General features: G+C 49.6%; 1 protein-coding gene across 3 annotated transcripts in view; it reads right to left on the reverse strand.

Moving 5' to 3' along the window:
• MMD2 (monocyte to macrophage differentiation associated 2) overlaps positions 1 to 15,356 on the reverse strand; it is a 42,026-nt gene extending 26,670 nt beyond the window's left edge. For 2 of the 3 annotated variants that reach the window (XR_004263128.1, XM_032259599.1), the window contains exon 1: positions 15,114 to 15,356. Coding sequence is in view for 2 of the 3 variants with exons in the window: in XM_032259599.1 (XP_032115490.1) it covers positions 15,114 to 15,160 (47 nt within the window). In the remaining variant the exon portion in view is untranslated. Of the gene's footprint in view, positions 1 to 10,706; positions 11,003 to 15,113 lie in introns of those variants that run through there. The other variant, XM_032259600.1, reaches the window with a different exon arrangement.
• Between the last annotated feature and the right edge of the window lie 589 nt (positions 15,357 to 15,945).

The following is a 15,945-nucleotide window of genomic DNA, read 5'->3' on the forward strand; positions in this document are numbered from 1 at the left end:
TTAAGGCAGGAGAATTGCTTGAACCTGGGAGGTAGAGGTTGCAGTGAGCCAAGATCATGCCACTGCACTCCAGCCTGGGCAACAGAGCAAAACTCTGACTCCCAAATTAATAATAATAATAACACAAAAACTAGCCAGGTGTGGTGGTGGGCACCTGTAATCCCAGCTACCCAGGAGGCTAAGGCAGGAAAATCACTTGAACCCAGGAGGCAGAGGTTGCAGTGAGCTGAGATGGCACCACTGCCCTCCATCCTGGGCAACAAGAATGAAACTCTGTCTCAAAAACAAAGGAAAAAAATTTTAAGTGTAACCACATACAACGCAAAGACGTTCATCAAAATCAAATGAAAAAAATCAAGTGATAAAATTATATCCACAACATGATTTAATTAGTATAAAACACACACCCCCCAACATTTTAGGAACATAAATGTACAGAAATAGACTTGAAAGAAAACGGAGGGACTGGTGAGTTTGGGGGTGCTGGTCTCAGAGGACTTTGCCCCCCTCCCTTATATTTTAATTTTTAGGATTGGGTGGGAGATAAAGGGTCTTTCATTTGACTTGTGTTATTTGAATCTTTATGAGATCGTATTCAAGTTTTACTCATGTAACTACAATAAAAGTGTTATTCTTATTTTTTTTTTTTTTTGAGACGGAGTCTCAATCTGTCACCCAGGCTGGAGTGCAGTGGTGTGATCTCGGCTCCCTGCAACCTCCTCCTCCTGGGATCAAACGATTCTCCTGCCTCAGCTTCCCGAGTAGCCCTGGGACTACAGGCATGCGCCACCACACCTGGCTAATTTTTGTATTTTTAATAGAGATGGGGTTTCACCATGTTGGCCAGGATGGTCTCAATCACCTGACCTCGTGATCCACCTGCCTCAGCCTCCCAAAGTGCTGGGATTACAGGCGTGAGCCAAAATGCCCGGACTTTATTTCATTATTAAATTATTTTGTAGAGATGGGGTTTCATTGTGTTGCCAAGTCTGATTTTGAACTCCTGAACTAAAGCAATCCTCCCACCTTGGCCTCCCAAAGAGCTGGGGTTGCAGGCATGTGCCATCGCACCCAGCCTAAAAAAAATGCTAAACTTCTACAGGAAATGTTTGCCATAGAATATTTTATTTATTTATTTATTTATTTATCTTTTATGTTTTTGAGGCAGTCTCAAGGTCTAGTGCGGTGGCTCACACCTGTAATCCCAGCACTTTGGGAAGCCAAGGCAGGCGGATCATGAGTTCATGAGATAGAGACCATCCTGGCCAACATGATGAAATCCCATCTCTACTAAAATACAAAAAAAACCCACAAAAACCAAAACATTAGCCAGGCGTGGTGCCAAGTGCCTGTAGTCCCAGCTACTCGGCAGGCTGAGGCAGGAGAATCGCTTGAACCCAGGAGGCAGAGGTTGCCGTGAGCCGAGACCACACCTCTGCACTCCAGCCTGGCAACAAATCGAGACTCTGCCTCAAAAAAAAAAAAAAAATTCGAGACAGAGTCTCACTCTGTCACCCAGGCTGGAATGCAATGGTGCAATCTCAGCTCACTACAACCTCTGCCTCCCAGGTTCAAGCAATTCTCCTGCCTCAGCCTCCCAAGCAGCTGGGATTACAGGCACTTGCCACCACACCCGGCTAATTTTTTTTAGTAGAGATGGGATTTCACCATGTGGGTCAGGCTGGTGTCGAATTCCTGACCTCAGGTGATGCACCCACCTCGGCCTCCCAGAGTGCTGGGATTACAGGTATGAGCCACCACGCCTGGCCTCAAGCAGTCTTTAAAAGGTGTCTTAGTCCATCTTCTGCTGGAATACCTGAGACTGGGTAATTTACAAAGAAATTATTATAGGCAGGACATGGTGGCTCACGCCTGTAATCCCAGCACTATGGGAGGCCGAGGCAGGTGAATCACCTGAGGTCAGGGGTTCAAGACCAGCCTGGCCAACATGGTGAAACCCCGTCACTACTAAAAATACAAAAATTAGCCAGACACGATAGCGGACACCTGTAATCCCAGCTACTCAGGAAGCTGAGGCAGGAGAATTGCTTGAACCCAGGAGGTGGATGTTGCAGTGAGATGAGATCGCACTACTGTGCTCCAGCCTGGGCAACACAGCGAGGCTCTGTCTCAAAAGAAAAGAAAAAAGAAAAATAAATTATTATAAATTATACATTATTTTTTGCTGTTTTGGTTTTTCGGACATGGGTTCTCGCTGTCATTCACACTGAAATGTACAGGCACAATCATAGCTCGTTGCAGCCTCTAACTCCTGGGTTCAAGCCATGTTCCTGCCTCAGCCTCCCGAGTAACTGAGACTACAGGCATGCATCACCACATCCAGCTAACTTTTTAATTTTTTGTAGAGACAGGGTCTCGCCATGTTGCCTAATCTGGTCTCGAACTCCTGGGCTCAAGTGATTCTCCCGCCTCAGCCTCCTGAGTAGCTACGACTACCGGGGGGCTACATCCGGCTAATTTTTTAACATTTTTTTGTAGAGATTGAGTCTCGCTATTGTTGCCCAGGCTGGTCTCAAACTCCTGGCCTCAATCAAACCTCCCCCTTCCAAAGCACTGAGATTATAGGCATGAGCCACATCACCTGGTCCTAAGAAAACGTTTTAATTTCTTACAGTTCTGCAGGCTGGAAATTCCAGGGTCTAGGGGCTGTATCTTTCGGGGCCCTTCTTGCTGCTGGAAACGCTGTAGAATCTCGAGGCAGTGTGGGGCATCTCTTGGTGAGACACCTGTAGGTCCTCACTGCCGTCTCTCTCCTCTTCTAAAGTCATTAATGCCTCAACCTCACAACTGCAGCTAATCCTAATCACCTCCCAAATGTCTCACCTCCCAAATACCACAGTCAAATTTCCCACCCTTTTCATACTGTTGCAATGGGGATTAAGTTTCAGAATGAGTTTTGGAAGAGACACGCATTCGAAACACAGCAAGGGCAAGGCCAGGTTGTTGACTTGGAAAGACAGAAAGTATGAAAGAAAACAAAGCCGGCCAGGCACAGTGGCTCATGCCTGTAATCCCACCACTTTGGGAGGCTGAGGCTAGAGGATTACGAGGTCAAGAGATCAAGACCATCCTGGCCAACACGGTGAAACCTTGTCTCTACAAAAAATACAAAAATTAGCCAGGCGTGGTGGCATGCGCCCTGTAGTCCCAGCTATTCAGGAGGCTGAGGCAGGAGAAGCATTTGAACCCGGGAGGCAGAGGTTGCAGTGAGCACCACTGCACTCCAGCCTGGCAACAGGGAGGGACTCCGCCTCAAAAAAAAAAAAAAAAAAAAGCAAGCAAAGCCAACCTTGTTGCTGCCTGTAGCAGAGGAGAGACAGGCATGAGAAATGTTATTTTCTTTATATTTCTGTGTTACTTGACCAGCTACAATGTTTGTGTACTACGTCAGTGATCTTTTTAAAATCTAATCAAATAAAAAATGTTTTAGATAAGTCAAGTTTTGAAATCAACACTCAAGGCCAGATGACCTCAAACAAGCTGCATCAAAGTTGGGGAGGGGTGGCTGGGCGTGACGGCTCACACTTGTAATCCCATCACTTTGGGAGGCCGAGGCCAGCGAATCACCTAAGGTCAGGAGTTCGAGACCATCCTGGCCAACATGGTGAAACCTCGTCTCTGCTAAAAATACAAAAAAATTAGCCTGGTGTGGTGGTGGGCACCTGTAATCTCAGCTACTAGGGAGACTGAGGCAGGAGAATAAATTGAATTTAGGAGATGAAGGTTGCAGTGAGCCAAGATCATGCCCCTGCACTCCAGCCTGGGTGACAGAGCAAGACTCCGTCTTATAAAAAAAAAAAAAAAAAAAAAAGTTAAAAAAAAAGTTGAGGAGGGCAGGTGCTAGGTAAAAGGAATCCCAGGGGCTGGGCCTATTGGCTCATGCCTGTAATCCCAGCACTTTAGGGAGGCTGAGGCAGTAGGACTGCTTGAAGCCAGGAGTTCAAGACCAGCCTGGGCAACATAGCAAGACCTTTTCTCTACAAAAAATTTTTTAAATTAGCCAGGTGTGGTGGTGTGTAACTGCGGTCTCAGCTGCCCAAGAGGCTGAGGTAGGAGAATGGCTTGAGCCCAGGAGTTTGAGGCTGCAGTGAGCTACGATCGTGTCACTACATTCCAGCCTGGAGGACAGAGAGAAACCCTGTCTTAAAAAAAAAAAATGTCCCGGAAACTACCCAATGCCCACCCATGGTAGAATTAGAATGGAAATATTCACACAATGGAACACTAGATAGTAATGCGAATGAATGAATTACAGCTTTCAGCAGAAATAAGGACGCACTGCAGATTGCAGACAAATGTCAAATGGCGGTGCACACACTTCCAATCAATTTCTTTCTTTCATTTTTTTTTTTTAAGCTGGAATCTTACTCTGTCACCAGGCTGGAGTGCAGTGGTACAATCTCAGCTCACTGGATCCCCTGCCTCCCAGGTTCAAGCCATTCTCCTGCCTCAGCCTCCTGAGTAGCTGGGTCTACAGGTACACAGAACCATACCAGCTAATTTTTTTGTATTTTTCGTAGAGAAGAGGTTTCGCCATGTTGGCCAGGCTGGTCTTGAACTCCTGACCTCAAGCAATCTGCTCGCCTTGGCCTCCCAAAGTGCTGGAATTACAGGCGTAAGCCACTGTGCCTGGCCCAATCTATTTCTATAAACTTCAAGAACAGCCAGCACAAGTCTGATGACAAAAGCTAGGAGAGTGGCCGCCCTTGATGGTGGTGAGGAGGAACTAACAGGGTGTGAAGGGGTCCCCAGATCCCAGCAAGTTGAGGATCCTGACATGGGTGCAGGGTCTGGCACACCTCAGCTCCCCCTGCTCCCTCCTTCGAAGTCTGGCAGGAGCCAAGCCCAGCCTCAGAGCTCGGCTTCTGCAATTCCTCCCTCTCTTTCTGGCCTGACCCAGCTGGGGTCTGCGGCCCCCAGAGAGAAGCCCCCGCCTTTCATGAATGAGCCTGGGCATGGGAACAAGGCTGCAGCCACCCCTCCCAGGCTGGGCTGGTGCCTGTCGGTGGCGACCCTGAGTCCCTTGGACAAAACTAGAGAGACTTGCCCAGGCTCCTATACAAAGGGTGTTCTGTGCGTCTGTCCCACAGAGGCAAAGGACCACGCAGGACCAAGCCGGCCCCGGCCGTGCTAAGCGTCTCTCCCCATCTCCGCTTGGCCCTGGTTGCTTCTTTGTGTCCATTCATGAATTCAAGGCTTCTCCTGAAAGGCTGGTGGTATCTTGGCTCAGTCTTTGGGAAATAGTCCTTGGGCCGGTGCCACCAGGGAATGGTCATGAAATAAAATCCTGGAGCAGACAGTGATGGGAACAGGAAGGGGAAACTGAGCAAGGGGTGGAAGAGGCCCAGGCTCGCATCTCGTGCCACAGCTGGGTGACTCTGGCCTGATGTGCAGGAGCCAGCATCCCTGGGCCAGGCCCGGGCAGGTGCACTGTGCGTGGCATCCCATGCGAATAGACCCCTGGGCCTGGGGGTACTGACCCAACAGATCTGAGTCCAGCTCCCAGCCCCAGCGCCCACCCTCTGGCTCCCCAGGAAATCTCTTCCCCTATGGGTTGAGAAGGGTCCACCTCTCCCATCTCCCAGGACCATCTTCCCAGCCTCAGGAAGTTCCCAGATGCTATCAGGTGAAAAGGACATGGTCATTGCTGGCTGCTCTGAGTGGGTTTAGAAGGAGGGGTCACCCCAACAAAGACAGGGAACCCTTTGCCCCTGTTTGTCCTCAGCTAGCTCCTGGGTCTGCCTCTGTGAACAGGCCACAGACACCAGCCCTAACCATTAAGCCCTCCTTCCACCTGACCTGGGGGCTCTCACCCACCAATCATCTCCCAGAGATTCCTGTGACCTCACCAGTAGCCAATCAGAGTGTCTCAGGTTGGCAGGTCAGAGGCAGCCTTACTTTGAGAGTTGGTAAATTTTCAGGTAATAACAGAAAAAGGACACTCCTGACCGGGCGCGGCATATCACACCTGTAATCCCAGCATTTTGGGAGGCTGAGGCAGGTGGATCACTTGAGGCCAGGAGTTCAAGACCAGCCTGGTCAACACTATGAAAACCCGTCTCTACTAAAAATACAAAAATGAGCCAGGCATGGTGCTGCGTGCCTGTAATCCCAGCTACTCAGCAGGCCGAGGCAGGAGAATCGCTTGAACACAGGAGGCGGAGATCACAGTGAACTGAGATCGTGCCACTGCACTCCAGCCTGGGCAACAGAGTGAAATCCTGTCTCAAAAAAATAAAAAAAGACACTTTATATTAACAGTCGAATAATGCATTTTATTTATTTTTTTAATACTTTTAAAAACTTCTATTTTAGGTTCGGGGTAAATGCGCAAGTTTGTTATGTAGGTGAATTGCATGTCACGGGGGTCTGGTGTCCTTGACTCAAATGAAGAAATAAATGTCTTCCAATAGCACCAGTAATGTTGCACCACAAATATATCTTTAAATTGTCCTTGTGGTGACAAAATAATCTGCATGCCAAAGGACACTTTCAAGATACATTTGTGGTGTAACATTCTTCAGAAATGTCCTTCCCTCGCCCTGGAAAACTCCTATTCATCCTGAAGAACCCCACCTACACTCTGCAACCTCTGAGACTGGTCCTGTCCTGTCATGGACACCTGTGGTTTCTGGTCATCCAGCATCTAGTCCCACTCATTTTTTTTTCCCGAGACAAGGTCTCCCTCTGTCACCCAGGCTGGAATGCAGTGGCACCATAATGGCTCACTGTAACCTCAATCTCTTAGGCTCAGGTGATCCTCCCATCTCAGCCTCCAAAGTAGCTTGGACTACAGATATAAGCCACCACATCTGGCTAATTTTTTATTTTTTTGTAGAGACAGGGTCTTGCTATGTTGCCCAGGCTGGTCTCACACTCCTGGGCTCAAGCAATCCTCCCACCACAGCCTTCCACGTAGCTGGGACGGTAGGTCTGTGCTACCATGCCCAGCTAATTTTTTGCATTTTTTTTTTGTAGAGATGAGGATTCACCATGTCACCCAGGTTGGTCTTGAACTCCTGGGCTCCAGCAATCTTCCAACACAGCCTCCAAAAGTGCTGGGACTACAGGCATGAGCCATCATGCCCGGCCTCAACAAGGTTTTGGAACACATCAATAAAGCAACTAACCAGGTGTGGGTAGTGGACAAGGCAGGGACACCCACCACACGCCAGACCATGCTGGTCCCTTGTGGGACACAAGAAGGTTTGAACAGCCCCAGCCCATTCCTGCTCTGAGGGGCTTGCAGTCTGGCTGGGGAGCAGTCTGCAAAGTTGCAGTACCTGCGGGGCCATCCCCTGCTCATTCCTGAAGTCTGAAAGGCCTGGGGCTTGGGATAAGCCTGGAAGGGTGGGCTGTGCCTGGGTAAATCTGAAGATGTGTTTCTGCACTGCTAGGGTTTCCAGGCAAATCTCACTTCCTACTTCTCCCTGCATATTTGTCAACTCAGCTTTTCAGTCAAGTATGAAACACACTGAGGCCTGCTAGTGCTGAAAGGACAGCTCCCCTGGGCATAGGCACAGAGGCCACTGCCCCAACAGTGCACAGTATCAGCCCATTGTTTATTCGGCACCTACTGTGTGCCGTTCTGCGTGCATTTCCTCACAGTCGATCCTACCAAAAAGGCATTCTTTTTTCTTTTTATTTTTTTATTTTTTTATTTTGAGATGGAGTCTCAGTCTGTCACCAGGCTGGAATGCAGTGGCACTATCTTGGCTCACTGCAACCTCCACCTCCCAGGTTCAAGCAATTCTCCTGCCTCAGCCTCCCGAGTAGCTGGTACTACAGGTGCGCGCCACCACGCCCAGCTAATTTTTTTTTATTTTTAGTAAAGATGGAGTTTCACCATGTTGGTCAGGCTGGTCTCAATCTATTGACCTCGTGATCCACCCGCCTCGGCCTCCTGAAATGCTGGGATTACAGGCATGAGCCACTAGGCCCAGCCTATTTTTCATATTCTCCTAGGAGCATGAACCCTATTGTGAACTGCACATATGAAGGATCTAGGTTGCATGCTCCTTGTGAGAATCTTTTTTTTTTTTTTTGAGACACAGTCTTGCTCTGTCACCCAGGCTAGATGGAGTGCAGTGGCACAATCCTGGCTCACCAAAACCTCCGCCTCCTGGGGTCAAGCAATTCTCCTGCCTCAGCCTCCCGAGTGGCTGAGATTACAGGCACCTGCCACCACACCCAGCTAATTTTTGTATTTTTAGTAGAGACGAGGTTTCACCATGTTAACCAAGCTGGTCTCGAACTCCTGGCCTCAAGTGAATCACCTGCCTTAGCCTCCCAAAGTGCTGGGATGACAGGCGTAAAGCACCCAGTGTTTTCCGTTTGTTTATTTTGAAACATGATCTCGAACTCCTAGCCTCAAGCAATTCACCGGGATTACAGGCATGACCATGATGCCCAGCCGAAGAGGGCATCCTCATCCCTGTTTCGTCCATCCCTACAGCTGCCCACCTCACCTGGCCATATTCCTGTCTGAAGTGTTATCACATAGTTATCTGTTGTCTGCTTCCCGCACAAGAATGTGAGCTCCAGGAGGGCGGGGAATTGTCTTGGTCGGCACTGCCTTGGCTACTTCCAACAGGTGCACAGGGCAGATGGAAATACTGTCAGTATCAACACATTCCTACAAGTCCTGAACTCATGCGGGTGTTGGGCTAGACATGACTTGTATAAAAGACAATTCCAATTATTTACACTGGCGACTACATGGACATTGAACCCTCAGCTTGAGCGCCTTCATTTTCATGCAATTCAGTCTCATTTCCATAAAATATTTCAATTTTATTGAACTGCTTTGGACTTTAAATTTTTATAGTTATTCATCTTAAATTTATATATTTTGCCTTTTATTTTATTTTATTAATTATTATTATTACTACTTTTTGAGATGGAGTCTCCCTCTGTCACCCAGGCTGGAATGCAGCGGCGCGATCTCAGCTCACTGCAACTTCCATCTCCCAGGTTCAAGCGATCCGCCTGCCTCAGCCTCCCAAGTAGCTGAGACTACAGGCACGTGCCACCACGCCTGACCAAGTTTTTGTATTTTTTTAGTAGAGACGGAGTTTCGCTGTGTTATCCAGAATGGTCTCAATCTCCTGACTTCATGATCCGCTCACCTCGGTGTCCCAAAATGCTAGGATTACAGGCCTGGGCCACCGTGCCCAGCCTATTTTACTGTATTTTTTTAGAGATGGAGTTTCTCTGTCACCCAGGCTACAGTGCAGCAGCACAATCATAGCTCACTGCAGCCTTGAACTCCTGGGCTCAAGGAACCCTCCCACCTCAGCCTCCCAAGTACCTGAGACCGCAGGCACACACCACCACACCCAGCTAATTTTTTTCTTTTTGTAGAGATAGGGGTCTCACTTTGTTGCCAAAGCTGGTCTCAAACTCCTGACCTCCAGAGATCCTCCCATCACAGCCTCCCAAAGCACTGGGATTAGAGGCATGAGCTATTGTACCTAGAATGTTAGACTTCTTACGTACTGAATATTAAAATGATATCTCATTTTGCACTGTCTTCGTTACCCTTGAGAGGGAGCAGTTCTTCACAAGCTCACCTGTGTTCTCTTCCAAGAAATCTCTGTTCACGTATTTTACATTTTCTATTGGGTTATTTGTTTTTTTCTATTTCTCATTCTCTATATAGTTTGGATATTCATTACTTATTAATTAAATGTGTTGCAAATATGTCCTTCACACTGTGGCTTGTCTTCTACTTTCTTCATGGCATTTTTGATGAACAGAAACTTAATTTTCTTTTTCTTTTTCTTTTTTTTTTTGAGACAGGGTCTCCCTCTGTCACCCAGGCTGCAGTGCAGGGCGCAGTCTCCGCTCACTTGCATCCTCAATCCCCAGCTCAAACAATCCTCCCACCTCAGCCTTTTGAGTAACTGGGACTACAGACACGCTCCACCAAGCCCAGCTAATTGTTTGTATTTTTTGTAGAGATGGGGTTTCGCCATGTTGCCCGAGCTGGTCTCGAACTCCTGGGCTCAAGCAGTCCTCCCACCTCTTCCTCCCAAAGTGTTGGGATTATAGGCATGAGCCACCTTCCCCAGTCTGAAACTTAATTTTTAATGTAGTCAAGTTCATCAATCTTTTTTTTAACATTTTGTACTTTACGTACCTTCAGAAATCTTTACTTATCCTGAAGTCAAAAGTTATTCTTTTATAGATTCTCAAAATTTTCAAGTTTTTTATTTATTTCATTTACATCTTTCATCCCTCTAGAAGTGTCTTTTCTGCATGGTGTGAGGCAGGGCTCCTGTTCCACTGTTCTCATCTGAATAGATAATTGTCTCAGTATCATGTATTTAATAGACCATCCTTGCCTAGGTTTATCAACAACACCATCTTTCGTAAAAATAAAATGCCTTTAAAAAAGTTTAGATAGGATCTTGGTATGTTGCCCAGAGTGTTCTCAAACTTCTGGCCTCAAGTGATTCTTCTGTCTTGGCCTCAGGTGTAGCTGGGATTACAGGCATGTGCCACTACACGCAGCTTAAAATGCCTTTACATGCATGAATCTGTGTCAGGCCTCTCTATTCTACTCCACTGGTCAATTTGTCCAACCATGCACCAACACCATACTGTCTTAATTCTTACAGCTTTATGATGTGAATGTTTCTTTATGTACAAAAACCATTCCAGGTGACCAGATGGTTACTTACATCAAAGACTCTAGGATAGAACCTAGGAATTAGCTGGCCCATCCATCCATTGAGAAACGGAGGCTCCAAGGACAGCATCTTTCGCAATGTCACACAGCATTAATATGGAATACTGTCACCGCAGAAGATATCAATATGGTAGACACGAACCACATTTGGTTATTGAGTACTTAGAATTGACAAGTCCAAATTAGATGGGCTGTAAGTATAAAATGCACATTAGATGCTGAAGACTTGTGGTGGAAATAAATATAAAATACCTCATAAATAATTTGTTCATATTCATTGCATGTTGATATATTCTAAAAATTATAAAAATTTCACCTGTTTATTTTTACCTTCTTATAACAAGATGGAATATTAGGCACACATTAAACTGAATGTCTACTAGAAAATTTAAAGCTGGCCAGACACGGTATCTGACTCCTATAATCCCAGCACTTTGGGAGGCCAAGGCAGGTGGATCACCTGAGGTCAGGAGTTTGAGACCACCCTGGCCAACATGGTGAAACCTCGTCTCTACTAAAAAATACAAAAATTAACTGAGTGAGGCCGGGCGCGGTGGCTCAAGCCTGTAATCCCAGCACTTTGGGAGGCCGAGGCGGGTGGATCACGAGGTCAAGAGATCGAGACCATCCTGGTCAACATGGTGAAACCCCGTCTCTACTAAAAATACAAAAAATCAGCTGGGCATGGTGGTGCGTGCCTGTAATCCCAGCTACTCAAGAGGCTGAGGCAGGAGAATTGCCTGAACCCAGGAGGCGGAGGTTGCGGTGAGCCGAGATCGCACCATTGCACTCCAGCCTGGGTAACAAGAGTGAAACTCCGTCTCAGAAAAAAAAAAAAAAAAAAAAAAAAAATTAACTGGGTGTGGTGGCGGGCACCTATAATCTCGGCTACTCGGGAGGCTGAGGAAAGAGAATTGCTGGAACCTGGGAAGCTGAGGTTGCAGTGAGCCAAGATCCTGCCACTGCACTCCAGCATGGGCTGACAACAGCGATACTCTATCTCAAAAAAAAAAAAAAAAAAAAAAATTAGCCAGGCATGCTGGTGCGTGGCTGTAATCTAGCTTTCTGGGAGGCTGAGGCAGGAGAATCGCTTGAACACAGGAGGCGGAGGTTGCAGTGAGCTGAGATTGTACAATTGCACTCCAGCCTGGGTGACAGAGTGAGACTCCATCTCAAAACTAAATAAATAAAATGAAGCTACATCTGTGACTTGTATATTTCTCATGGACAGCACTGGAGTATACCATTAAATTCATTCAATCAGCTGGGTGCAGTGGCTCATGCCTGTAATCCCAACACTTTGGGAGGCTGAGGCAGGAGGATCACTTGAGCCCAGGAGTTCAAGAGCAGCCTGGGCAGCATAGTGGGACCTCATCTTTACAAATACTTTTTAAAAAAAATTAGCCGGGCATGGGGGTGCACACCTGTAGTCCCAACTGCTCAGGAGGCTGGGGCAGGGTAATTACTTGTGCCTAGGAGTTTGAGGCTGCAGTGAGCTATAACCACACCACTGCATTCCAGTCTGGGCAACAGAGTAAGATCCTATCTTTAAAAAAAAATCATGGCCAGGTGCGGTGGCTCACACCTGTAATCCCAGCACTTTGGGAGGCCGAAGCAGGCAGATCATGAGGTCAAGACATCAAGACCATCATGGCCAACTTGGTGAAACCCCATCTCTACTACAAACACAAAAATTAGCCGGGCATGGTGGTGCTCACCTGCAATCCCAGCTACTCAGGAGGCTGAGGCAGAATTGCTTGAACCCCAGCAGCGGAGGTTGCAGTGAGCCAACATTGCGCCACTGCACTCCAGCCCAGGCAACAGAGTGAGGCTCCGTCTCAAAAAAAAACCAAAAATACTTCATCAAAAAGCCTTTATTACAGACCTAATTTGTGGACAGTACAGTTGTAAGGGTTCACAACGAGGAAGGGAACAGAAATAGGACTAATCCATGTGATCCATTTCCTCCTTGGACCCATCACTCATAGAAGCCGCATCAGCCCAAGTGTCAAAGACTGGCTCACGCCCCAGCTCCAGATCCCCATTCCAATTCCAGAGCAGGCAGCACGAGTGTCTAAATCTAGAGATCATTTAGACCAGCTCTCCTGACTTCACAGATCAACCCACTGGGGTCAAGAGAGGTTGAGACATCTTCCAGGGTCACACAGCAGGTGTGGGGTAGGCACAGGCTGGCTGCAGAGACTTCAGAGCTCCTTTCCTTCAAGTCGTCATCGACAGCCTTCAACCCAGGGCTCCGCCTTTCCCGTGAACAGTCCACCAACTTACATCTCACAAAATCCTCTGGAGCCAGCCTTTACAAGTCCAAGTGCCCACTCTGGCAGGCCAAGGTGAGAGGATCACTTGAGGCCAGGAGTCCAAGACCAGCTTGGGCAACATGGCAAGACCCCAGCAATACAAAAATTAGCCGGGCGTGGTGGCCGGCGCCTGTAATCCCAGCTACTCAGGAGGCTGAGGCAGCTGAATTGCTTAAACCAGGGAGGCAGAAGTTGCAGTGAGCCAAGATCGTGTCATTGCCCTCCAGAGTGGGTGACAGAGTGAGACTCCATCTCAAAACAAACAAACAAAAAAATTAGCCGGGCGTGGTGGTGTTCCACACCTGCAATCCCAGCTATTTAAGAGGCTGAGGCAGGAGGATTACTCGAGCCCAGGAGTCTGAGGCTGTAGTGAACCATGATTATGCCACTGCACTGCAGCCTTAGTCTGTGTGACAGAGCGAGACCCTGTCAAAAGAAAAAAAAAGTAAGTCCAGTCCCACCGTCTGGCCAAGAAAATCCGCAGGAACCATCCTCAAGTCCTTCCCAGTGCATCATATTTCCAGGTGGGATTCCCCAAGTTTATGAAAGACACACTCACAGTGTCCTCCAGGGGGAAACAGAGGGTGAGACAGACGGGGATGGAAGGGCTCAGTCCTGTCCCCCAGCCTTCGCTACCCTGGACACCATTCTCGCCCTGTGCTTCTGTTGTCAAGCTGTGCTCAATCTGACCAGAACTTGTAGAGACTTCAGGGACACCAGGGACTCTCAACAACCACTTGCAAGTAACAAGCCACACTGATGTGAGTAGAAAAAATATTGCCAACCCATCTCCAACTCACCATCCCTGAAGCCTCAGTACACACCAGGCCCCTCTGTTCATGAAGGCAGGGGACCCCAGGTGGCAGAGGGGGGAAGGTGACCTGGAGGACAGGCTGGTGCACCCTCCAAAGAGGTCCTGGGGGCTGCTCCCACCAGAACGGTCTGTGCTCCCCAAAGACCACTGGGGACCGAGGAGCAACTTTAGGAGGGGATTTTTCATGCCAACTTCCAGGTAAGCACACATCCCAACAAAATCTTAAAGAAATGTAATAAGGGGCGGGGCGCCTTGGCTCACGCCTGTAATCCCAGCACTTTGGGAAGCTTAGACAGTCCGATCACCTGAGGTCGGGAGTTCGAGACCAGCCTGATCAACATGGTGAAACCCCCCTCTCTACCGAAAATACAAAATTAGCCAGGCGTGGTGGCGCATGCCTGTAATCTCAGCTACTCGGGAAGCTGAGGCAGAAGAATCACTTGAACCCGGGAGCCAGAGGTTGTGGTGAGCCTTTCGAGAGATTGGGCCATTGTACTACAACCTGGGCAACAAATAGTGAAACTTTGAATTAAACAAAGAAGAAAAGAAAAAAGAAAAGAAAAGGAAAGAAAGAAAGAAATGTAGAAAGGAGAAACGTCCATCCCCACGCCCACCCCCTTAGCTGGAATTCCAAGCAACAGGAGCCTAACTTCTACTTAGCTATCACAGCATCTGTTATTTACCATTTTACAAAACCGAGGTTCTGAGGGGACCGCGGAGTTCACACTATGAAAAGTCCAGGATGTACAGGTGCCCCCCGCCCGTCCTGAGCCCTGAGCCTCAGTTTCTCCACCTGAAAAGAGCCCTTACTCTTTCCTCCGACTTGCTGGAAGGGTGGACAGAGGCGGTATCAACGCCTTTTCCCTTGAACAAGTGTGCCCAAGAGAGACCCAGCGTAAGTGACCGAGCGTAACTGGGCTCCAGGCGCTTGCAAAGTGCTTTGCAAGGACCAGCTGGCTTCATCCTCACGGGGGGCCGGGGAACAGGGACTCGCATAGCCCCCGTTTTGCAAACGTGGAAATGAGGTTCAGAGAGGTGAAGCGACTAGCCCAACGGCCCCCTGCGGAGCCAGGAGGCGCGGGCGCCGGGGTTACTCCATTCCAGCGCGAAGACGAGGCTGCCTGGGTCCCGGTTTCCTCGGGCGGGGATCAGGGGTCGGCTGATCCCCTCTAGTGCTCCAGGCAGCAGGGCCCAGGAGCCAAAGCGGCCCCTCGGTCCCCGCCACCGCCGTGCGCACCCCCTCCCCAGGACCCCCGCGGCCCCCGCTCACCTCGCGTATTTCGTCTTCTGGAAATCCAGCAGCCGGGGGGCGAACATCGCGGCGCTTCCATGGGAATCCGGCCTCGGGCTCAGAGCGCTGGCGCCTCTCAGAACCTGGGGGACGCGGCGGCCGCAGCAGCAGGTTGGAGGGCACGCAGCTGGGGCAGGAGGGACTGGGTCGGCACCCGCAGCCGGAGCCAGAGCCCGAGCCGGAGACGGAGCTGTAGGCGTCCGGAGCCGCCGACGCCAAATCCAGAGCAGATGGTGGCGGGGGCGGGGAGGGCGGGCAGGCGGGGGCGCGGGGGGGCTCCGGGGCGGGCGCCGCCAATCGCCTGGGCCCGGCCCCCTCCCTCCCGCGACCCCACCGCCTCCACCGGGGAGAGGGACGGTGGGCAGGACAAGGGAATGGGGGAGGAAGGGGTAAGAAAGTGGGCGTAAGGGGTTGGGGCGGGGCGGGGCGGGGCGGGGGGCGTCCTGACCGCGCGCCCGCGAGCCACCAATCGCCCAGGCCTGGGGCGGCCCTGTTCCTGGCCCCCTTTCTTCTTGCCCTTGCTGGGAGCGGGAAAGCGCGGGGTGGGGGGGTTACTGGAGTAGGCAACAGGAAGTGGTAGTAGGGGGAGTGAGAAGGAACTGGGAAGTGGGGGTGGAGGAGTGGAGTGCAAAGTTGGGGGGTTGAGAGAGTGGGGGAGTGGGAAGGGGCGGCAGTGGGAACTGGGGGTGCTGGAGGGGTTGGAGGAAGTGAGAAGCAGTGGGTAAGAGAGTAGGAATGGACGTTAGGGAAGTGGGAAGGGAGAGTTGGGGGGCAGTGGGGGACTTGGAGGTGGGGGGAGTGGGAAGTGGGT

This window comes from Sapajus apella, unplaced genomic scaffold, assembly GCF_009761245.1.
Source record: "Sapajus apella isolate SASKATOON/1434 unplaced genomic scaffold, GSC_monkey_1.0 scaffold110, whole genome shotgun sequence".
NCBI lineage: Eukaryota > Metazoa > Chordata > Mammalia > Primates > Cebidae > Sapajus > Sapajus apella.